This window comes from Prinia subflava (assembly GCF_021018805.1).
Source record: "Prinia subflava isolate CZ2003 ecotype Zambia chromosome W unlocalized genomic scaffold, Cam_Psub_1.2 scaffold_37_NEW, whole genome shotgun sequence".
In the NCBI taxonomy this organism is placed as follows: domain Eukaryota; kingdom Metazoa; phylum Chordata; class Aves; order Passeriformes; family Cisticolidae; genus Prinia; species Prinia subflava.
In genome coordinates this window covers 1,365,600-1,389,014 of record NW_026960612.1, presented here as the reverse complement: position 1 = coordinate 1,389,014, position 23,415 = coordinate 1,365,600, and the positions used below count along the sequence as shown (strand labels likewise).

At 45.9% G+C, this 23,415-nt stretch overlaps 1 protein-coding gene across 5 annotated transcripts in view; it reads left to right on the top strand.

The window, feature by feature from the left end:
- Positions 1–312: 312 nt before the first annotated feature.
- Positions 313–23,415, top strand: part of LOC134565176 (lymphoid enhancer-binding factor 1-like) — an 84,143-nt gene continuing 61,040 nt past the window's right edge. For 2 of the 5 annotated variants that reach the window (XM_063424638.1, XM_063424636.1), the window contains exons 1-3: positions 848–1,388; positions 2,201–2,264; positions 3,726–3,859. In XM_063424638.1, the coding sequence (XP_063280708.1) occupies positions 1,179–1,388; positions 2,201–2,264; positions 3,726–3,859 (408 nt within the window). In that variant the 5' untranslated portion in view covers positions 848–1,178. The other 3 variants (XM_063424635.1, XM_063424634.1, XM_063424637.1) reach the window with 3 other exon arrangements.

Sequence of the window (23,415 nt, the reverse complement as noted above, 5' to 3'; positions counted from 1 at the left end):
GCAGTACCCCGGCGCACCCCCCGCGACGCGGACACACACACAAACCTACGCGTGTGAGTGTAAATACACGCACGGATACACGAACACACAGAGAGGCTACTCCGCGCGACCAGAGAACAGTTTGCCCGGGGGCAGCCCCGCACCCGCTTCCCCCCGCCCACTCCTCCCTCCCCGCTGGCGCTGGCCCCCTCCTCTCCCCGCCCCCGCCGCTCGGCCCTCCCGGCTCGGACACCGTGTCAGTCACGGCGGTAGTTCCTTTCATCTCGGCCACCCCCGCCCCTCCCCGCCCCGACGGCGGAGGGAGGCTGGGAGGGCGGGAGCGATGCTGAAGTTGCGCTGCCACCGCTGGCCCGCACCCCACCACCGTCCCCCGTGGGGCGCCGCGCCCGCTGGCTGCGGCAGGAGGCCCCGCGCCGGGCGCTGAGCGCGGGGGCGGCCGGGGGCGCCGTGCCCGCAACTTTTTCCCCTGTCCGCGGGCGCGGAGGGAAGCGGGAGAAGGGGGAGAAGGGGGTCACCTCCCCGCCCGCTCCATCCCTCCCCTCCTGCCCTCCCTCCCTCCCTCCCTCCCCGGGCTGTTTCTTCCTCGGCCCCCCGCCCCTAGAGGGGCCATCGAGCCGAGCCCATCCGTGCCCGGAGCCGCGAACGAAGCGGTGGACAAAGGCCCGGTGGGTGCGCAGCACGGGCAGCGCCGGCCCCTTCCCCCGGGACGCCCCCTCTCCCTGCCCGCGTCCCCCCAGCCATTTTAACTCGGTCCCACCGGGGTGGTGGCAACTTCACTCGGAGGCAAAACGCGGGCAGGCTCCGCTCCCCTCCGCGTCTCCTCGCCCCCGGGGTGAGCCTGGGTCCCGGGGGGGATGGAGGGGAGTCGGGTCTCCTAGGGGGCGGTGCCTGGTGCGGTCGGGACACGGGCGGGCGTATTTCGACCTATTCCGGCCGTGCGGCGCGTCGGGGCGAGGATCCCCGGGACGTCGGTGTCGTGCGGAAGACGGAATACCTCGGCCCCGAGGGGGCGGGCGGACAGGAGGGGGTCTCCGGCTGCCGAGAGCAAACCCGAGGAATTCACGGGATTTTTCCTTCTTCTCTCCTCCTCTCTCCTCCTTCTCCTCCCCCCGCTGCTCCTCCCGCTCCCCTTCCCGCGGCGGGCCGGCGGCCGCACCAGACGCCGCGCTGCCGTGAGGATGCCGCAGCTGCCGGGGGCCGGGGGCGGTGGGGGGGACCCGGAGCTGTGCGCCACCGACGAGATGATCCCTTTCAAGGACGAGGGGGACCCTCAGAAAGAGAAGATCTTCGCTGAGATCAGCCACCCCGAGGAGGAGGGCGACCTGGCCGACATCAAGTCTTCCCTCGTCAACGAGTCCGAGATCGCCCCCGGCGCCAACGGGCACGAGGTGCGGGGGCTCCGCGGGGCAGCGCCGACGGAGGGGGTGCGGGATGCCGGCGGGCTCCGGCCGCCGCCGCGGGGAGGGAGCTTCGGCGGACCACCGGGGAAAAATTTCCTGTAGGAAAAGAAATTATTCCACCCCAAATCCTGTCTCCAGAGGTGCTCCGGGCAGAGCTTCGGCCCGGGACGAGAAAGTTGCCGCGAGTTCCCCGATGGTGCGGTGGTATTAGACCTCAAGCAGCCATGAAATTTCCTCAGTAAAATCACCGGGGTCGGAGCATTAGCTGTAAACTCTTTAAGGGATTTGCATAAAAGTGTTTGGGAAGAAATTCCCGACTCTAAAATAACTTCAGCGGGAGCGGGGAACATGCCTTTTTAAAATTTTTGTTTAATTATTCTTCCCTTTTTTTTTTTTGTTTCCTTTTTTTTTTTTTTTTTTTTCTCCTAAAGATCTCCTAAGGAGGGCAACCTGATTTTCATTATTATTTTTGGTATCTTTTTACCAAGAGCATTTTGACCGCCAGAGCGCCAACTATTTTCCAGAAATGATCCACTTTCATTAAATGCAGGGTGCTTCTGCTAGAAATGCTTTGCAAAGCCCTTTAGTTATTCACGTTGTCATAAAACAATAGTTTACACAAACGTTTATGGTACAGTTGCCTTCCAAGCGACTTAGGAGGAAAAAGAAAGATGTTTGTCTTGTGTTCTTAACTCCTCTCTTCCTTCAAGAAACTGTAGCAGTGTGATTGATAAAAGAGCATCCATACAATGACTTTTCTTCTTTTTCTTCTTTTCTGATGGTGGATTCCTTGCGGTCAGGTTTCCAGGCAGACTCAAGCACAGGATTCCTACCATGATAAAGGCAGAGAACACCCCGAGGAAGGTGAGACGCACACAGTCCTGTCTTGCAATGTTGTCCCTCTGTGACCCTCCACACAGTCCTCAAACTGAAACTTGATTTCTTTTGGAAAACATAAATTTAATATCTTTTGGGGGGGAGGGATGCCAGAGTGCTTTCAAGGTGCATTTAAAAAGGAAATGAACGTGCAGCACGTTTTTCTTGAGTGACCAAATGGTATTCCAGTTGTTGAGAAACTGATAAGTAGGCCAAATCGATCTTCACTGAAGAAAGAAGTATTTTTAGGATATCAGCTCAAATACATCTATCTCTTCACTCACACAATGTACAGTTGTGTTCAGAAACCCTCTGCTTTTCCCCATAGCCAAAGTCTGTCACTTAAATCTCCTCTTTCAAACCTAAGTGTGAACAGACCTGATTTTTTTAATGTACCAACTGGTTAATTTTGATTGAGGACAGAGGAAATAGCAGAGTTCATCAAATATCATTTAGGAAGCTGGACACACATGCAAAGAATGTGTGCTGTGAAGGGTGGGAGATTATGTTTAAAATCAAATGCTTATCATCACAAGATAAATCAGATTATAAATTCTGTATAAAGACAGACACAGTTCAGTCCTGGTGCTTTCCAGGACTCTGTGGCCATCTTCCCCCGAATTTGTAACTAAACAGCCTAAAAGCAATGATGTCCATGCTCGTAGCATTTGGGCAGTGAGAGGGAGGTGTTCATCTCTGGATAGTTTTCAGTTCTGCATCTTCTTCAGACCTCACTTTCAAGTAGTATCCTTGTCAATGGGCATGTAGGTGGGAGACCTGTTCACCCTTTTTGCAGGACCTGGACCCAAACACTTCGTTTTCCTACCAAATAGCCTCCCTCACTTGGCTTCTCTCTTGACTGTAGTACCATGTGTGCTCAACAGCCCCCCTCCCAAATTGTTAGGATCTCCTTCCAAGCTACCCCCTGCCCTTTAATTGTTCCCAATGAGCATAGCCAGAATGAATTATTTGCTGCACACGCTGGCTCAGCAAGAGAAGGAAATTATTATATCTAGTTATCACAGCCTTGTCCTCCCTTTCCTAACAATGATGTTGGAAATCCATACTGGCAGTAATTCTGAACTGACAAATCCTAGAGGCATGTATAAAATCGGGGAAGACTGCTACTTGTGAAATGTGATGTCATTGCTGATGTGTCTACTTTGATTTGAATGAGTACTAGCAAAATAATTTACTTTTAGGCTATACTGTATTTTAAACATAATCTCCTCACCGAGAGTACTCACTCCTTTAAGAATTAACTCTTCCTAAAAAAAAAAAGTTATTACAAATTGCTTTGTATCGTTTTCTGTCAGCAGTAATTTCCACGAGTAAGGAAACATTTGCATGCAGAACATTTTTATATATGCACAGGACCTGTGTCAGTGCTCTAACTCATGAGAAATGCATATGTGGGGAATAATGTAATCATTGTTTCATCTTCCATAGGAAAGCGTCCAGAGAGTGGCTTATACAGCAAGGGACCATCATACTTGGGTTATTCTGGGTATATCATGATGCCAAATATGAATAACGACCCATACATGCCTAATGGATCTCTGTCACCACCCATCCCCAGAACAGTGAGTTATCTCTTCCAAAGGCTGGTTTTGGCAAGCTGGGTTTCCTCCTGTTTGGTCTGCAGAGTCTGCTTACAACGGGGTCTTTTGGGTAGCTTCAGTGACGATGAAGTTCGAGCTTCTGTTGTTCAGAGCCTCTGTCCAGTGGAGTTTGAGAGCTCTTAGAGGTGTTGGTCATGATCACAGTGGAAAAGCTGAGATTAATGTCTGTGAACAGAGCTGGGGGCTTTGTGGGGGGAGCCCTGGTTTATGACTATGGGATAACCCATAGCAGAATGATGTAAATGCTGTCTTTGTAGTGACTGGGACAGATGTGAATTTTCTGGCTTTAACTCTTCGTTTGTTGAGGAAAATCAAGGGCTGGAAGCAGAGCTGCTAAAGTTGCATGACAGTAAGATGAGAAGATTGGAGTTTTTTGGGGTTTTTTTGCCTTCAGATGTGGCATTGCTCTTTGTTGATTGATATTTATTTCCACCATCAGTTGGTCTGCGTGAAGGCTTTATCTATCTGGCAGCATTGTTTTGAAACATACTCTGTATCTTCAGCCAGAAATTGTGAAATGGTCGTTTAGGAATTAATATCATCCATGATGCAGTAGTTACAACTTTCCCTTACATTGTGGCGAGCACTGATTCTTCCAGGTTGGTCCCTCTGTTTCCACTGGTGTAGATGCATGTTTAATGGATTTTAATGTACTTTTAATTCTGGATAGTCAATTCCCATTTATTTTTGTAAGCCTCTTGGTATACATATAGAGCAATGGAGAGGCAGTGTTAAAATGAGCTGTGGAAATTATATTAGTAGAACCCGAGTGGAGCGGCAAACAATTTGCTTGTAGGCATCCTGCTGGAAAAATGCCGCTGCTGTTGTGTGTGCTGTGAGAAGTTGGATGCTGTTACTTCCTTGTGATAAAGCAGTTTTCCCTCTTACTAGCTCTTAGATTTTTTACTTGGATGTCTCTCATGGCATTGTCTTGCTCTCTGATGTTCTTGATTTTTATTCAGGACTGTGGCATTTGACTTCAAAAACAAAAAGAAGGGGGCCTGATCTGTATTGGTAATTTGACAGCAGCAAAACACGTTAAATTAGTGTATATTTGGAGCTGGAATGACAGGGTGCTTTGGCACTGGAAAACACATGGATCTGCATTTGAAAGACAAAAACTCATGCAATATATTGCTTTCTATAGCTGTGGGGTTTTTTTGTGTATAAATTCCAGTTCAGAGGCCTACAGCCATTGAGGGTGAAGCATGATGATCATAGTCTATTGATATTTGTTGTTGTAAACGTTTTTTCTACAGAAAACTTCCTTTTGGATGTATCATAGGGAAAAGCATGCAGCTTTTCAAGAGGGCATCTGAAATAAATCCCCCTGTAGCCCCTCCAATGTTCTAATGCTAGCTCAGACCTTAGAGGGCTTTGGAGGAATATTTCATGGACAGGACAAAGGATCCAAAAGAGGCTCTGACCCCCAGCTGCAGTTCAAGACGTTTATTCCAGGTGGTTACCAGAGGGGAAAGAGGGTGAGTGCGGAAGAAGAGGGTCTTATCTAGCTTCTCCCAGGGAGGGGTAATTGGGACACAGCCAATAGGGTCAGAAAGGGGAGGAAGGGTTAAACTACATGGTTACAAGCTCTAGGGGTCTCTGAGGGGAGAGAAACCATTCCCCAGGGGAATGCAACAGGCATCGAGACTTAAACCTGATCTTAGGACTAAGAAACTTCAGACTTTTTTTTTACCACCTCTTTGCCATGTTAGCTTCCTAAGAAAGTCCTGAGTGCTGGTGCATGGCTTGGAACAACAAAATCCAATTTAATTATTCACTGAGGATTTTTTCCATATATGCATGCTGTGGGGCTGCCACTCTTTACAGATCTGGCATCAATGCCCTCAGAATATCATCTTGCAGAGGCTCTTGTCTGAGGTACTTGAGTAACTGCCCTTTGTGGGTGGGGTGGAGGGGAGGAAGGGGGGAAAACGCATCTTGTTTTTAATTGTAAAGCTGCCTGCTGAACATCTGAGGGGCTAATTTAGTTCAGTGCTGCTCTTGCATGTTACAGCAGCACCACTATTTCAATAAAACAGTGCTGTTGCATGGCTGCAATGTTGACACAAGCCTGGAGTTCTTTCAGTTTAACCACAAGGCTACACACTTGAGTTATTAAATATTTTTTTGTTTAATTGAACTGTAATCTTTGCTAGGCTCCTAGCTGACAGTTGGGTTTTAATGTGGGAGATCAAAACGCGGCATCCAGGAGGTGACATGCTCGCTCTCTCCGTGGCCTTTCACAGGCTCCGCCGCGCCACGCTCACCTCCGTGGGGTCCCAGCCGCTGCCCTCCAGGTTTGCTCTGCCTCCCCTTTCCAGGGCAGCGTGGCGGGCTCGGGGCAAGGAGCAGCTGAGATCAGCAAGCACTGGAGGCAGAGGTCTCCCCTGGGGTGTCAGCAGTCCCCAGCCATTTGTGCTTGGTGTGTACCTGTGCCCCGCTATTTGCATGACAAAGACGCTTCTTGTTGATGCATCTGTTGCCTGGAGGTGTTAGCCAGGATTAAAAAAGCACCCTGGGGCGCTGAATCTTTTTTTCCATCTTGGAAAGATCTGCTGACTGCAAACTGCCCAGGGGCTGCACCCCTGAGGAATGGCATCCAGACACAGAGCAAGGACCATCTTTAAGAAGGAAGAGCAAAGCTTTCCTGGAAAGGCAAAAAAGTTTCATCACCATATGTAGAGGGGAAGAAAAAAACCCTTCCCTTTTTTTCAAAAAGGTAAATGCTTTAGAAGCTTGCTTTGTAAAATTAAAAGTACAAATCTATAGTCAGACACAACTTGCCTAATAAACCATAATATAAAAATGGAGGTCTAATTTCAGTGCAGCTTTTGGAAGGGAGAGGGTGTTTGAGAAGGATTTAGAATCTTCCAAAATCTGCTATTGTTAGAGAGGTCTTGTCTTCCCCATTCTCCTCCCCCCCTTTTTTTTTTGGTTTTTTTTTGGTTTTTTTTTGTTTTTTTTTTTTTTTTTTTCCAGTTTTCTTATTTTACTGGCAACTGATTTGCTATTTCCAAGTTGTATTAGTAGGAGCAGGAGAGTGTTAATTGCAAGTTCAGGTGGGAGCCTCATGCTGCAGTCTATGTTCTCATCAGCTAGGTGGGTGAGTGGAGAAGCACAGCAGTCGCTTTGGGGGCTGCAGAAGTGGCCTGTGATGGCACCAGACCACAGTGGCACCTGGCGAATGTGCATCCTGTGTGCTCGAGATAGCTCTTGGTGGTTTCTGAGCATCACGGGGGTACTGAAGATGGGAGATGGAGACAGCTGTTTGTTTTCTAACGTGTGGGTTTTCTGCTTTGGTTAACAAGACTAGTTTTGGGGTGGCAAAGCTTTCTTGACTGTTTGGTGGAAACAGAGGAGGTGACTGAAGAAGGATCATTTCTTCATGTTGTAAATTCATCCAGAAGATAATTTTGGATTTATTTCTCATTCTCCATTAATTAAACTTCCTATGGAAAGTTAGGGGATTTCTGCAACCTGCCTTTTGTCTGTTCTTATGTGTTTTCAGGGTCTGGGTTTCTTTGTGGCTCAACTGGCTCTCTGTAGCAGCTGGATGTGTTAAATAGGTCAGAGGATACAGTGTATAAACATTTGATGGCAACTTGCCCAATGCAGCATATCTGAAAATGAGGAGGAATTCTTCTAAGAGAGTTGGATTGCTGGGAACAACACAGGACTAGCCCAAATTTTGGATATTCTTGGTGTGTTTCTGCATGGCAGGGGGTATGGAGTTAGTTCCCATCTTGAAGAGCAAATGTCCCAGGAGATTCAGAGGATAATTTGGGCAGAAGGAAGGATGAGGGTAGAAATAGCAAAAATTAGTGGCTACAGAGCTTCAGTGAAAGGGTTTTGTTTCCCTATCTACACCTTCTGTTTCTCTGAAAGTAGGCTGATTCACTTGCTTGTGGGGAAATTTTGGAGCCCCAAGGGGAACGTATGGGAGCTACAGAAGGACACAAACCTGATTTTTCATCGTATTGTCTTTTCCTGAGAATTTGCTTCTTCTCAATGTGCAGTTGTAGGGAATTGCTGGGAGCTGTGGTCGGCTGAAACCTCCCTGGCCCAGTATGAAACAGGCTTTCACAGTGCAGAAGTTGTGGCTGGGCTCCTGCTCCCATATCACCCACCAGAAAGCTTTGCTCTGATTCCCAAGTTGGCATGGGAGCAGGATGCTCTGGGGGCCTTAGACAGCTGCGGTCCTGTTGCAGATGTCTCTCTTCCCTCACTAACCCCAGGCCTGTGTCTGAGGAAAAGGGCAGCTGAGCGGGTCCACAAGCCAGAGCTGCTTATCCAACACCGAAGCTCTGTAGCTTTGCCCTGCGTGGCGCGCGGCTTCGCAGTGCAGCCGAATGATGCTGATTAGCTCCTTAAATAACTTTGAAATCAAGCACAGAGGAGCACAAATCTTCCCGGCTGTCTGGAAGCAGAACTTGACGGAGTGTATTAGCATTTGTCCAGGGAGGAATTTTAGCACTATTTTCTGAGGAGCTCGGTGAGTCGTGCCAAGTGGCAGCACCGGGAAAGAACAGGAATCTGCTTGGCCCTAGTAGTGGCACCTCATTGCTGCAAACGTGTCTCTCAGCTGCTCTGACTCAAGCAGTCCCAGCTGATCAGTCTAAGTTACAAGTCAGGCCACTGTGAAACGTAAACCTAAGATGTGAATGGTCATGGGATACGTTTTGGTGGTGTTTTCTTTCTCCCACTTAATAAGATGAATCCTGCATTTGGAAAAGGGAGCAGAACAAGTTACCACAGTGGCTCTAGGTTGTCCTTGTCTGAAGCTTGGTCTGGTTACTCCTGGTCAGAGCTCCAGGCAGAGTCTTAAGTATATAGTTCATTGTTACTGTGATCTTTGGCACATACTGGTGAAGAGAACACATTTTCAGCTTTTGCTGCCTCCTCCTTGTCACATTGATACAATTAGCAAATCTATGTAATTGTGAATGGGCAAGGGGAAATAAAATGTTCTCCTGATGTCTCAGTGTAGAGGCAGCAATTGTGTGTGGCTTGAGCAGAGGCATTATCAAAAACCCCACCCATTGCAAATCATCAAAGTTGGAGCTTTTGTATAGCAATACCTGTGTGCGTTTATGTCCTAAATATCCCTTTTTTCTATATATCTAGGAGCTCATTCAATATAAACTTTAAATGGCTGAGCTGCTGCTTACTTGTTAAAGTGGTTCAAGCAAAATGTCATTCCTGTCTATTTTCCAACTTAATCCCAGCCCAGAAAAAATGTTAATAAGAATAGCTTGTTATGGGCTGCAAGTGCCAAGGAGAATATGGCTCAAGAAGAAATCCTGAAGCTCCACAGGTTCAGACATCAAAAGAGGAAAAGGCTTTTTCTAGATAGTTGCAGTGCTGCATGCCTGCAGGTATTGAAAAGCCTGGGTACCGCAGGCCTGGCTTCTCTTGAGTACTTAACTGAAATAAATTCCCCTGTAGCCCCTTCAATGTTCCAAGGCTAGCTCAGACCTTAGAGGGCTTTGGAGGAATATTTCATGGACAGGACAAAGGATCCAAAAGAGGCTCTGACCCCCAGCTGTAGTTCAAGACGTTTATTCCAGGTGGTGACCAGAGGGGAAAGAGGATGAGTGTGGAAGGAGAGGGTCTTATCTGAGCTTCTCCCAGGGAGGGGTAATTGGGACACAGCCAATAGGGTCAGAAAGGGAAGGAAGGGTTAAACTACATGGTTACAAGCTCTAGGGGTCCCTGAGGGGGGAGAAACCATTCCCCAGGGGAATGTAACATTTAACTTCTGTTTATAGTTAGCAAAAATGCCTCCTGATATGGGAAGGAAATAATCCACACAAAAGCATTTTACTGCTGCCTAATATTTCTGAAGTCCTATTATAGGCATGTGCTTTTTTTTTTTCCTAGTAGTAAAACACTATGTCTCTCAAGAAGACAGAGACAAACGTGCAAGAGTCTGTTTTAAGATGGACATTGAACATTTTGCGGCGTGAGGTCTGTGTGTGTGTGTCCTGCTGTGCACTCCTGTGCTGCTCTCACGTGGATGGACACTGATCCACTCTGTCTGCTTCAAGGGAAACACTGCTGGGAGCCAGGCAGTCGGTTCTTGACCTGCTTGAGCCAGGGTGTCCTCAGCTGGTGTCCTCCCCACTGCTGCAGGGAAACCATGTGCTGTGACACTCCAACTGTGCATGTATGGCTCCCATTTACCCCAAACTGCCCCGTCTGAGATAGCAGGCATTTCTCTCCAAGCTGATTTTGGTTGCAAGACATGTTTGGCATGAGGACAGTTCTCATCTGGCTGCTGGGTTCTGTCCCTTTCTGCAGGACACTGGTGGCAGGAGGTGCAGCTGCCTGGCGTGCTGCTCCTGCCCAGGCACTTGGGGATTAGTGTCTCTCTTGCTCAGGCCCTTCGTAAGTTAGATTCACTTAAGAAAATTGCATTCAGAATAACTTAATCTAGCAAGCCAGTGGCTTCTATTTGAGACTTGGATCTCGTGGATATGTTTATTTAGTTTGGGATTCCCACTTCAAAGGAATCTGTCCTCTCAGCAAGAAAGTGATTGAGCACTTAAATAAAAATGTATTCATTGAATCTTTGGGCTTGAGCTAAAAGTGTAGTAGGGAGTTAACATGTGCACCAACTGTGCTAATCATTCAGGGATTGCCTGCTCTCATAAAGGGGAAGAAAAGAGGCCTGAACTGCATGAGGAAAAGTGACTGGCCTTCTGTGGCTTCTGGTGGTGGTGTTGCTTGCTGGGGCTTCAGGATGAGATGAAGGGCTTAGAATATCTTTGCCTGTGATCTTCAAAGTTACCAAATCCCTTGTGTAGAAGAGCATTTTCATGGAGCTGAAAGGTTGACTCAATGATTGTTTATTTTCTTTAAATGGCTGTGGATATAGGTAAGGTTGAGGCATGAAAATCAATGGGATGAGCTTAGTCAGCAAAAATTACAGTGTAAAGTTATGGGGCTTTGACTGAATATTTATAAAATGGGCAGCTCAACTTAAAAAGTAAGTGTAGTGCTGTCACCAGCTGTAACATATAAACCAGATAATTGCTTTGGCTAGGAATTATTAAGCAAGCCAGAGAGCAGTTAATTCCCAAAAGCATCTGTCTATCCGAGCACTTTCTGTACCCCAGCCCACACTTCAAACAGTGCTGCACAAGTCTGCTTCACCCAGACCAGGGCAGGGGAAGGAGTCCCTTGGGAGCACAGGACTTCATGCAAGCGTTTGCTGTGAGGTACCTTCTAACAGTGCTGCTGCTTCAAAAGAGCAGGGTATGTGGGCATGTGCTGGTGGTCCGAGGCAGCCCTAGTAATGCTGCTTTGGGAAAGAGCAGCAGAAAGCTGCTTGTGTGACCTTTTTTTTTCCTTTCACCTCCTTGCTTTCTGAGTGAGGCAGCTCTAAAATAGTTTGAAACAGGCTGGTGCTGCACGTCCAGCACAGTGCCAGGCACTACACATACCCAGTGGCCCTGCTCTCAGAAACCTGGGACTTGTGGGAGCTGTGATAAACCTCCTAGTGTCAGCACAAGGAGTGAGATTGCACAGAACTGGAAGGCACGATGCTGAAATCATATGGATACTGATGACAGCTCAGCTTCACCTTGGCTGACTTGAACGGAGGTGTGGATGGGGTTGCAGTCATTACTCAAAGGAAACCAGTCTGGGAATTGTTTGTTTCATCATGTACAGAAGACAAGGAAAGGGATCATGGAACTTTTGTTGTGCAGTTTTGTTGGCTCAGAGGTGGAGAGCGATGATCTCTAAAATGCTATCCCTGCAGGCTCTATATTTCTGAGTAGGCATCCTAGAGACACTGGCTGCTCAGAGCTCTCTCTCTGTAACTGGTCACTTAGCTATGCTATGAGGCTCTATTTCTTCCATTTTCTGCCTTTTTCAGTGTTTCAAAACTGTCTCAGAGGCTTATCTTTGTGACCGTCTTTTGTCTCTCCACAGTTCTGGCATATCTTTTTCCTTGATCTTTCTTCATCCCTATCAAGTCTTGCATTGGCAAGCTTTGTCTAGCATGAAAAAAAGTACAGTGTGGAGGTGATGATTAAAGGTGTCAACATGTGTCAAATGCAGACCATGGTCTGAGAGAAGGCCTTTAGCCTGCTGATGTGCTAAAATGCAGATGAACTCTGTCCAGCAACACAAATATGTTTACTTTGTTTAAATGCCACAATCCAGTGATTTGTTGAGGGTCTCGCCTTTCTGAAGTTTGAGTGGTGCTGTATTGGGTTCAGGAAGCTGCAGTTACAAATGGTCATTGTGTTTTTCCTCACTCTTATTTTGCTCACTGCCAGTCCTGTATTTCCTTCATTGCAGTTTCATATCATTCCCTTTGGACTCACAGTGAGCAAGGTTCTTACCACCAACCCATGTTCTGTCCCGTGCCGCAAAATTCCATTGTACATCTTCTTCAATTAGTTTTTACAGAGTGGCTTCATTCTCACATCTGTGCCCTCTCCTCAATTTAGGCTTTGTGGCAGCTTGTTCCATCCTTGAGGTCTGGTCAGCAGCACTTCTGTATATTAAACTGTAAAAACACTTGTGTACAGAAAAGTTGAGGTGGAGCAGGAGAATAGCTGGGCTTGACCCAGTGCAGGGACCCCTCCAAACTAGGGGAGGCTGATTTCTTCCCTGAACATCTGTGTGTGAATTAGGCCCTACCAAGTGTAAAAACTGTCCTTGTGTTCACACCCAGGGCCTCCTTTATCAAATACAAACGCATGTGCAGGCTCAGCCTCTCGGGGAGCTTTGGGAGTGGGGCGGGAGCTCACAGGTGAGCGGGGGTCAGGTGTGGGAGCCCAGAGTGATGGGGCAGGCAGGGGCAGGCCCAGGTCCCCTCCAGCCTGCTGGAGAGCAACACGGGAAGGAGCAGTGAGCTCACCCAGCTGGCACTGGGAGAGCTGGTGAGGATATTGAGGAAATAGGCCATACATCAAACATACGGGAATACATTTTTGAAAACTCAAGCGATTAAAATAGCTTACCCCTTTAGAATGCCTTTCGTTTAGCTGCCCTCTGACAGAAGCATGCTGGGCTGTATTTTGGTCTGGTTTTTACTGCCCCATTGCCTCCTGCACACAACTGAAATTCAACTTGAAAAAATAAGTTTCAAATTAACATGTTGGATTTGAAAAAGCTGCTACTCAAAACCTCTCTTGCACTTTATTTCATGTCTTAAATACTCTTTCTATAGGAAGAAAAGGAAGCTGTGCCGGATTTAAAGGAGAAAGAGAAGAAATAAAACTTTAAAAAGCTTAGCTCTTTAGGTGTGTGGATTTTTCAGGTTTTGTTAAGACTTTTTTTTCCTATCTCTTAATATCTCAAAATATCTTATTTTGAGGATATTTCTAAGATAATAGCGCAGTGATCCTGTTTTAGATGTGAATCTTCAGAAGGAAGGAATAGGAGAACCACAAGAAAATGCTAGTTTTTTAGGTGACTCCCCAGACAGTTTGACAGCAATAATATTGCAAACACTTTTTATTTTTATAACTGGCAAATATAATCTTATCAGAGTGACCTGTAAGAGGATGACTTCATACTTTGTAATAAGGAAATATTAAGAGAGTGTAGGAGAGCTGGTCAAAACGCTGTCTTGAAACATGTTTTAGTTCAAGGGTGCTTCCAAAACAACTTGTGTAGGGAGCTTTCCCTCTTTCTTTGACACTTTAAATCCTTCCTTTTACTGCTTTTTCTTTCCAAGGACATGTGTGTGAGAATAATGCAGGCTAATGGGGCAGAACAATAAATATTCAGTTGGGAAACGTGGTTGAATCAAAGCCAGTTCAGAAACCCTTGTGTTTGGGGCACAGGCAGACTTCCTAGGAGAAGATCTCAGCAGTGAGTTTGTGAAGCTTGTCTTCCAGGACTCCAAGTAAATACGGTCAGATAGTTACACAGTAGTGCTTACTGCACAAAAAATACCTTCCTCCATTAAATTAATCTCTCTGGCCAACATCTAGTGGACAAATTACTTTTTCAGGTTCAGTCAGCAGAAGAGCCTACAGGTGGGTGTTGAATTTTTCTTCTGGAGGTGGCGTGTCACAGCCCAGGAGCCCATAGCTCACAGGTCAGCCATGGGCTGACGTTGGCCTTTCTGGTGTTGCTTGTGCTTCCTCTCTCTCTGCTGGGTTCTCCCAGGAGGGGATGGCTGGTTAAGCCAGTGGCTGAGATTTGATCCTAGGAATTTAAGCCAGGACTAGCAGAGGTGCCTGTAGTAACATAAGTGCTGCTGGTAAATTATAGCTGTTCGGGGCCGGAGCAAAAGTTTGTGCCTGTGCAATTAAGCATGAAATAGGTAAATTCTGTGTATAATTGCCCAACCTAGAGTGTAGCATGAGGATGTGACCTGTGGAAATTGCGGTGTGTCAGTGACTGCCGGCAGATTGCTGGGAAGTATCCCTGGCGCCCACGGTAGCACTGGGGTTATGTGTGTGTTTGTGTGTGTGGATGTCCTCTACTTCTCCCCACTCCACTCCCAAAAGCAAAGGCAGAGTCTGGGAGGAGACTTCTGCAAATGAGGACCCAAAAAAGCAACATTTGTTCGGAGTCTTAGAGGAAGGTGATGGCAGAGGTGGGAACAAAATCCATATTTCCTGAGTTCACTTTGGAATTCACCTGAAAGACAGCTTACTTCTAAAAATATATTTCTTAGGTTGGTTTTGATTTTATTTTTTTTCATGAAAGCAAACGAGAAGCCTGAGAAAGTAAAAACCGAGATGTGCGTGGTGGAGGGAGGGAAAATAAGGGGATTAAAGCCAGTGCAGATAGGAAGAAAGTTTGTGTCAATGCTGGCTGTGGCTGTGTTTCATATCTAGCCTTTGAATGAAGGAGCAAACAATCTACTGAAGTTTCTAAATAAAAACAAGAAGGGACCTAAGAAAACTAGCCAAAAAAAGGTTTTGTCAAAAAACAGACTGTGTTTTCTCATTTTCCCTCCCTGCCACACAACAGTACTCACATCTTCCCACTTGGTTTTCTGTTTGCTTTCTCCTCTGAAGGGGAGCAGGCTGTTTGCCCTCAACATTATTATTTTCATCCCTCACTTTTGTTTCCCTCCCTCTCAGAAGTTCAGTGCAAACAAATTAGATAACAAGCACGGTGCATTCCCTCTCCTGGGAATCTGCCATTGATTCACAGCTCTTGCACACAATGTGCTGGGAATGACCAGCCAGGGTTTCTCTGTCAGCTGCCCTGGCACCGGCCTGGTGGGACTTTTGTTGTTTACTGTGGGGATAGGAAGACCTCAGAGCAGCTTTTTGGGATGGCATCTCAGCAGCAATGGCATCTGTATTCCTCTTCCAGCTGTGGTGGGCACCTGGCAAGGCCTCAGTGATGTCCATGTTCTGTGTCTTGGCAACCTCTGGTGGGAAGAATGGTTTGCAAGGAGATGCCAGCTCATTTGCAGCTGGAAGCTTTAAACTTTTCCCTAGGCATCCTGAAATATCTTCTATTTTAACACACACTACAGTGCAGCCAGGCTGTGTTCACTGGAGCACAGCTCTCAGCTTCCTATCTGTGCTTCTTAAGCGGTGTGCCCTGGTGCCATTGCCCTGCTAGGTTACTCGGGTCATCTGTGGCCTTTTCTTTTGTTTCCTCACACCTCTAGCTACAGCTGATATACACTGTGGCCTCAGCTGCTTGCTGCAAGGTCCCCAGCACCACAGCCAAACTTAAAACTCAGTTTGTTGTGGTCCTGCAGGTAGTCACTTTGAAGGGATTTCAGTTCCTGATTTCAGGAGCTGGTGAGGTTGGTTGTCAGGATTGCTGACTCTCTCTAATGTGGTTACCAAAGAATCCTGCATGAGGAGAAGCTGTGCCTCTGCTTGGGCACAGAATGCTGCCTGTAGAGGTTATGGAGTGGGCTGCACAGGGTGAAAACCTGGCAGACAGCCTTCAGGTGCCTCTTTTGGGCTAAATAGTGTCTCTTGAATTTCGCTGAATAGCTGCGGAACAGGAGCAAGCTTTCAAGAAAAAGTATCAAGTAGCAAGCGAATCCTCCGTAAATGAACACAAAAGTCCCCAGAAGGGAAAAATTAGCAGTAATTACAGTAAAACATACTTTTTCATCATAGTAATGGCTTGATGTTGAAAGGTAGGGTTGCAGCATCATGTAAAAGTTATTTTTCTGCTGTATCTTCATAGTGGTGAATGTTTTGGAGACTTCTGCAATGCTATGCATGTTACTTGCTCAGTGTTTGGAGGCTGGCATTCGTTTCCAGATACCTGAGACTCCTTGTGGGACAGGCAGAAGTTGAATTAGCTGTCCTGCAGATAATGGCAGCAAATCCCTCTGTTTACAGTGACGGCTTCAGCTCCCCGTATCTTGCCACTCTTCCCTCTGTGTTGCTTTACGAGCATCCCTCTGCTTATCAGAGTGAACACCAGAGACACAAAGAATTAGTCCTGGTTTTAAAAAGCAAACTGTGCACAGGAAGCAGTAAATTTGTTGGGGATGGCAGGAGAGTACAGGGAGGAAAAATCCCAAAACCTTGGATTACAACAGAAAATACTTCTGTCTTGATACTAAGAAAATGATAAGCTTTTACATCTTGGAAAAGAGCTTGCTACATTTGACTCTAATTTCAGCCTCAGTATGGTTAGTGTGTTAAGGAACAGTGAAAGTGAAAATGAGACATTTTCCCAGCCTTGAAATGACAGGGACATAAGCTCTGTGTCCATAGGGAGGGAGGCCAGATCCCTTTGCTGTTGTCTTTGAGTCAAAGTTTTAATGACTACAGGGAGGAAAGGAGTGTTAGTACAGCAGAACAAAAATGATACAGCTAAGAGGAAATTATTTTTATTGATAATACATGGGTGCTTGTAATGTTTAATTCTTTACAGCTTATGCTTTATTTGCACATTCTTCCTTGCTCACCACTCTGCACACTGTAGCGGCAGGACCATATTTCAAAATTATTGCTCTTAAAGTCTCCTATTCAGTGGTTTTACCATGAATAAAAATATTTGTCAAAGTTGCCCTGGTGCTCAGACTGGGCAGAACACCCACACAGAGTGGTTCAGCTGCTGTGCCCTCCTGGGCTCTTGCTTTTTGCATCCTCCTTATCCTACCTCCTTTCTGCTGATAGATTTTTTAAGTTCCCTGAAAATATTTTTTCAGGGTAATATGGATGTACATTTAATTAAAATTCAGGACAGTCTTTTCTTGATAGAAATTCACTTTCGCTTTCACCAGCAAAGCCAGATGAGGAGAGAGAAGGAGCGTAGGAGCATTTGATGCCCCTGAAAACAGTATTGTGGCAAGAGTAGTTTTAAGGCAGCCCAAGAATTGTCTGTATGACTGGAAGAGAGGGAGGCTTAAATAAAGCTTTGCAGTATTTTATACTTTTAGGTCATTATTTATCTTTTTAGATAATTAATAGAGATTTAGTGTTTGCCATGTGCTGTGTGCCTGGTTTAAGGTAAGTGAACTACTGTCAGTTTGCTACAAGGAGCTGCTGAGGGGAAACAACAGCCTGGGCATCTGCATTATTTTCCCTTGCATCAGGTGCTAAAAGTCACTAAATGTACTGTGAGTCACAATATTTTTTCCCAATTTGACTCGCTTGCTCGTATTTTTACTTCAGCCTTTAGGTTTGAAAAAGCATGTGCATAATCAGTTAATTTTGTGTGGTCTAGGCTATAAAAATGCCCCCTCTGTTCTTTCCATATGAAAAACATGTTTTTAATTTTGGGGAACTTGTATAATTTTCTGTGCTTTCTTTTGTATCTCAGATTAAAAACAAACACTCCCTTCCCCTAACTTTGCATGTTCCAATTATGGAGTTGTGAAAATAAGTCATCTTTCAGCTTTTGTTACTTTAAAACAGCTATCAGTGATGTCAGAGTCAGTACTAAAAGCATTAAGAATGCTGGCAGAATGTAATGCAGCTGCAATCCAACATGATGTTGGAAATGAGGTTGAGAGCATAAAGGCTTTCCATATTCCCAGGGCGCACAACTGCTCGCGGCCTTGGCTTTGATCTCTTCAAAGGCTGCTGCCTCCTCCTAGATGGAGGGACTTGGCTGCCACTCGCTCGCATTGAAAAAAGGCAGAGGTCTCTATTCAGGCAGAAATCAATCACTGTGCAGAAATAATTATGTATAATTCAACCATCATGAAAACAGGGTGAGATTATGGGTTTGTTACCTGAGTGACTGCGTGGAGATGGGGAGCAGCGGACGTGGGAGTCCTGCTGACATGCCACATCTTGATGACAATTATAGACACATGAATGATGTGGCGGGCGGGGGCGGCAAGATGACAAATGCTGGTCACACTGTCCAGCAGAGCAGAAAATGATGTTATAATTGGGAGATAATGTTTGCATATGTAACCATATTTCATCAAGCTGGGCAACTTCAGGGAATAGCAGAGACTGGCAATTATAAACAAAGTCCATGTGTGCCATGGCTGTTGGTTTTACACGCTACAGAAATGTGCGTGTGCAGTGAGAAACCCGGGTGCCACGTCCTGAGGTGCTGCTTGTTTAAAACAGCCCAGAGGCATTTTTGTCCGGGGGGTGGAGGGAGGGAAGAATTGCCTGGGAAAAGGAGAAATCTCCAGAGTTTGGCCCTCAGAAGGCGGAGGAAGCAAGCAAAAATCCGTCTCCATCCCTCCGTGTCTCGGGACGGTGTGGTATTAACATGGCAATGAGCGCTGGCTGTTTACGAGCAGCAGCACTGAGGAGCAGGTCTCTGGCTCCTGCCTTCCCCTCCCAGCGGTGATTTTCGCTGGCCTCATGGCAGCGCATCTCTGAGCGAGAGCATTTTTACATTTGCATGGTAACATTTTGGCTGCAATAGGCTGTTGGTAGTGTGACGTGATGCTCAAAATATCTTCTGATGTATAATGGCCTCCTTTAATTAGGATTTTTTTTGTTATTCCCCTGAGTGGTAAGCAATAGCTGTCTGTCTTTAAAAAGGGAACTGGCATGTGCAGTATCTGCCATGAGAATATTTATTTAAAGTATTATTGCCTATAAAGTTTCAAAATAGTTTTCTTCCCCAAAACGCAAAATAAACCACAGATGACTGATTATAAAATGGTATCCCTGCTCACTTTGGTACATAGGATGAGCTTTACCTTTTATACTGCTTGGGCTTAGACATCAGAGGCGCAAGAAGCTGCTTTGAGTTACAGATCTTCAAACAATAAGTCAAAACAAAAAATCAATCCCTCCAGTCCCTGGGTGCAGTTAGCTAAATATAAAAGAGAAAAATAAAGTTATGCTAAAGCAGATAGAGGAAAGGAACAAATATGCCAAGGAAACACAGAGGACAAGTGCAGAGTTGAAATGGGCCTAGTGTGAGCCAACATCAATGAATTTTTATCTTATCAAGAAGTTTTAGGGTTGCCAATTCTTTTCAAACTGGATCCACTCTGCTCCAGGGCTGCCTGAAGCATTGTCTTCAATAAAAATTGCTTCTCCCCACCCCCTGCATACCTCCCTCTCACTCCTAAATGTAATCACATGCAGGGATTAGGCTGCACCGCACTCAAGGTATGAAACTTCACTGCAGACTTCAACAGTAAATCAAGGACTCTGATAATCCCTTGTTATTACCAATATGAAGTGAGATTTCTTTTTAAGTATTTGGTGAAAGATGCATAATCTCAAAAAAAGTAAAACTGTTTTCTTCTGGGGTTATTTCTTCCCTACCCCACCTCCCAATAAATTTAAATTACAAAGGAATTTCTAAAATAGATCTTTTTTAATTGATTTGAGTTCTTTAACATTTTTTCACAGCTGATTCATGAAAATTTTAATGTCAGTTAACTGCCTTTATTGAATCAATATGTGGCTTATGCCTTAACCGATAAAGAGGAAAGCAGTGCACTTCAGTGTTGTGATATGTGACCTAAATCCCTCTGTGTGTCTCTTCAGGACTGACATCTCAGGGGTCTAATCAAACCAAAAAAAGCCTTTTTTGAAAAGAGGTCTGTTGGCTTTGACCTTTTTCTGTTTCTGTTCCATCTTTTGGGGTGTTTATAACAGGGGTGAGCATGTGTTTGTGAAACATCTGGAGGAGCTTGAAGTCTCTTGGCATCCCCAGATCAGGACAGCTGGTGCTGATACATGGCCATGGGCACTTAAGAGGCAGACAGGAGATGGTAATGTTTCAAGTAACAGCTACAGAAAACATATCTATCAAACCAAAAGTGAATAATAGACCTAGGTCCTAAAATACCCAGAATTCAAAAATACCTGGAATGAACTGATATTCAAAGGATTTCAGGAAGTCTTGATGCACAACTGTCCTGGTTTGAGGGGGAAGTGAGTTTTCCAGGAAGTTGTGGGCAAATCAATCAGTGGTCAGGTTGTATGCTGGCACCCGGAGTAGCCACTGAGAGGTTGGACACGCCTCTGAGAACACAAGGAGTTAAAAGCAAGGACTTCCAGAGGGACTGCCTCTTTGGTTCCGGTCCCAGGGTGAGCACACATCTCCCCTTTCCACCCCCCCAGCTTGTGGGGCTGGGTGGGGGGAGGGGAAGAGCCATGCGGAGCCTCTTCAGGATGGAAGGGTGGAGAACTGTGGAGGTGCCTTCCATCCCCGTTCCCCTTTCTTCCCCCCCCCCCCCCGAGAGAAATTGCTGCTTTGGAATTGATATTGGCAGCACCCGGCAGCGGAGAAGGAGTGGGGGGGGGAAGTGGAAAGTGCCCGGCTGTGTGGGGGAGTGCCGAGCCCTGCCGGGAGCCAGAGACTTTTAACTCTTTCTGAGGCAGAACAAAACTTTCCAGACATTGATTTCTCTTGGCTGGTGGTTTGAGAGAAGAGACAGAGACAGCCTGGGACTGAGATGTCAAAGGAAGATGAAAAGAATCCCAGATGGGCAGAAATGAAGAGGAGTGGCTTTTTGGGCTGGACTTTTCTTGCATAATATTAACCATAGACTGAACCTGAATCCTCCTGAACATAAGACTGTATTTGGGTGGATGCAGTTGGCTCGACTTTGCTGCAGTGACTGCCATTGTAGGAGTGGAGCAAACAGAGAAGAGAGGAAGAGGGTGTGGTGGCGTCCTCTGCCTTCATGGATGAAGATCTCTTTTCTTGGAACCCTTGGCCCCAGAGGAAAATGGGGGGGACTGCTGTCCTGAAATGAGGCTTGGCCAAGCATCCCTAAAAGAGCCCTATATGCAGCTTTGGTCCATGGACGGTGGTGAGAGCACTGGACATGGAAAGGAGGGTGTCACCCTGGCAGACTTCTTCGGGCGGTGCCATGGGTGACATGGGAACACGGGAGGGTGGACCTCTGTTTCCTGTGGGGAGTCTATGGTGCGAGAGAGACTCCTCTCTCCCTTGCTGAAGAAGATTAGGGTTTTTTTGAGTGGTGATTGTTTTGATTGAGAACCTAGGGTTTGGTTTGAGTGTGGAAGGGTGGAAATTGGGGGAGAAGAAATGTTCTGGGAGGTTTTCATTTCTGTTTTTGTGTGTTTAGGTTTTTTTTTCTATTTCTGTTCTTATGTAGTTTAATAAAGTTTGCTTTCTATTTTTTAAGTTTTGGGCCTGCTCTGCTCTGTTCTTGATCACATCCTACAGTAGTTGTTAGGAAAAACATACTCATGGGTGGACTAGCATCTGGTCAGTGCCAACCCTTGACAACAACTTCAGCTCAGTGGTTGATGTCTCAGGGCCTATTTCCCTATCTACAGTGTGGCATAATATCCATTTCAGAGGTGGGGCAACAGAGCAGAAGAGGAAGAATAAAGGGTTCAAGGTATGCAGATTAAAGAATGCTAAGGCAAGGTTATTGATGTTAGGTCTTGCTCTTCAGTGAGAATTTGAGGGAGCGATTTCAGACAGCTGCCTGGTAAACTGGAGCTGGATCTTCTCACTTCAAGCTGTTGAACTGCTGCCTTCGCTGCTTTGAGAAAAACACAAAGCACTCTTTTCTACATGAACAGTTGCATGAGATGCTGCAGAGGTGTTTATGGGATTGTGAACTGAATGGGAAAAGGGTTAGTGAGTATAGATGTTACTGTGAAATATGCTATGGAATATGTAGCCCACATTGTGAAAAAACATGGTATCTCTAGTCTCTCATTTCAATAAGGTGGAAGTTACTGTAGGTAACTACTTAGAATGAATGTTCAACCAGTTATTGCCTTAAAAAAACCACATAAAAATCTGCAGCAAAATAATTATTCCCATTCATCTCTGGGTAGATTACATCCTACAGAAAATATTTTTTAATTGCTTTAATAGTTCTCCTTATGGTTGTCTTCTTTGAAGTGAGGAGCAGCATGGCATGATACCTCTCAACAGCAGCAGCTGCTCGAGGAGCCGAACTGAAGCTGAAGGCTGCAAGGCTGCACAGCTACCGCTCGGTGTTGCAGACCTGCTTTTGTCCTTTACCAGTTTTGATTTCCTTCAGTCCAGCTGTAGGTGAAGCCTACTCATCAGTAATTGTCAGCGTCTCAAAAGAAACATTTTATGTTTTTTGGAGGTAAAAATGGGCTTGGTGCTCACAATGCTTGGTATTGGATGTAATGCCTGCTGACTGGTGTAGTTTTGCAAAAGTCAGTGGGAAGACCAGCACTCCTTGGGATGGCTGATACAGAGCAGAGATCATCAAAATAATAATCCTGCCCAGAGGAGGAGGACATGCGAGGCCTGTGGTGCATTGTGATCTTTTGTGTCCTTCCTGAAGAATGTTATGCACAAGCTGCAAAGAGTGTTGGTTTGAGTCAGGGGTGAACTAGGAGACTTACAGAGCTTAAGCAGCCCACTCTGAAATGGAAAGTGCCTTAGCTTGAACTTACGGAATATATTTAGCTTTTCTGTGTGTTTATGTCATGGGTTAGCACTGGCTAGATGTTAATGCACCCATGAATATATGTTTTTTCTCTAACAACTACTGTGGGATGTGATCAGGAACAGAGCAGAGCAGGCTTAAATCTTGAAAACAAAAAAAAAAACCTAAAACTTTATTACATTACATAAGAACAGAGACAGAAAACTCTTAAACACACACAGAGACAGAAATAAAAACTTTTCAGAACATCTCTTCTCCCAGTTTCTACTCCCTACACATTACTCTCTATAGACTAAACCTTTGGGTTTTAAATCAAACAATCACCACTCAAAAAAAAAAAAAAATCTTCAATTTAGCAAGGGAGAGAGGAGTCTCTCTCGCACTACAGACTGTTCTTCAGAAAACACGGGTCTACCCCTTATGTGTTTCTATGTCACCTGTGGCACCGCCCAGAGAAGTCTGCCAGGGTGACACTCTCTTTTTTTCTTATGTCTAGCGCTCTCACCGCTGTCCATAGGCTGAAGCTGCATACAGGGCTCTTTTAAAGATACTTGCATGCTGAGCTCTCCCCCTTTTTCCCCAGGGGCCGAGGTTCCAAGAGCAGGTCTCCCCTGAGGGCAGAGGGTGTTACCACACCCTCCCACTCTCTTCTCTGCTCGCTCCACTCTTTAAGTGCTAGTCACTGTAACAAAAGCAGGGGCAGCTGTATTTACTTAAAATGCAGTTTATGTTCAAAAGAGACTTAAGTTCAGTCTATGGTTTA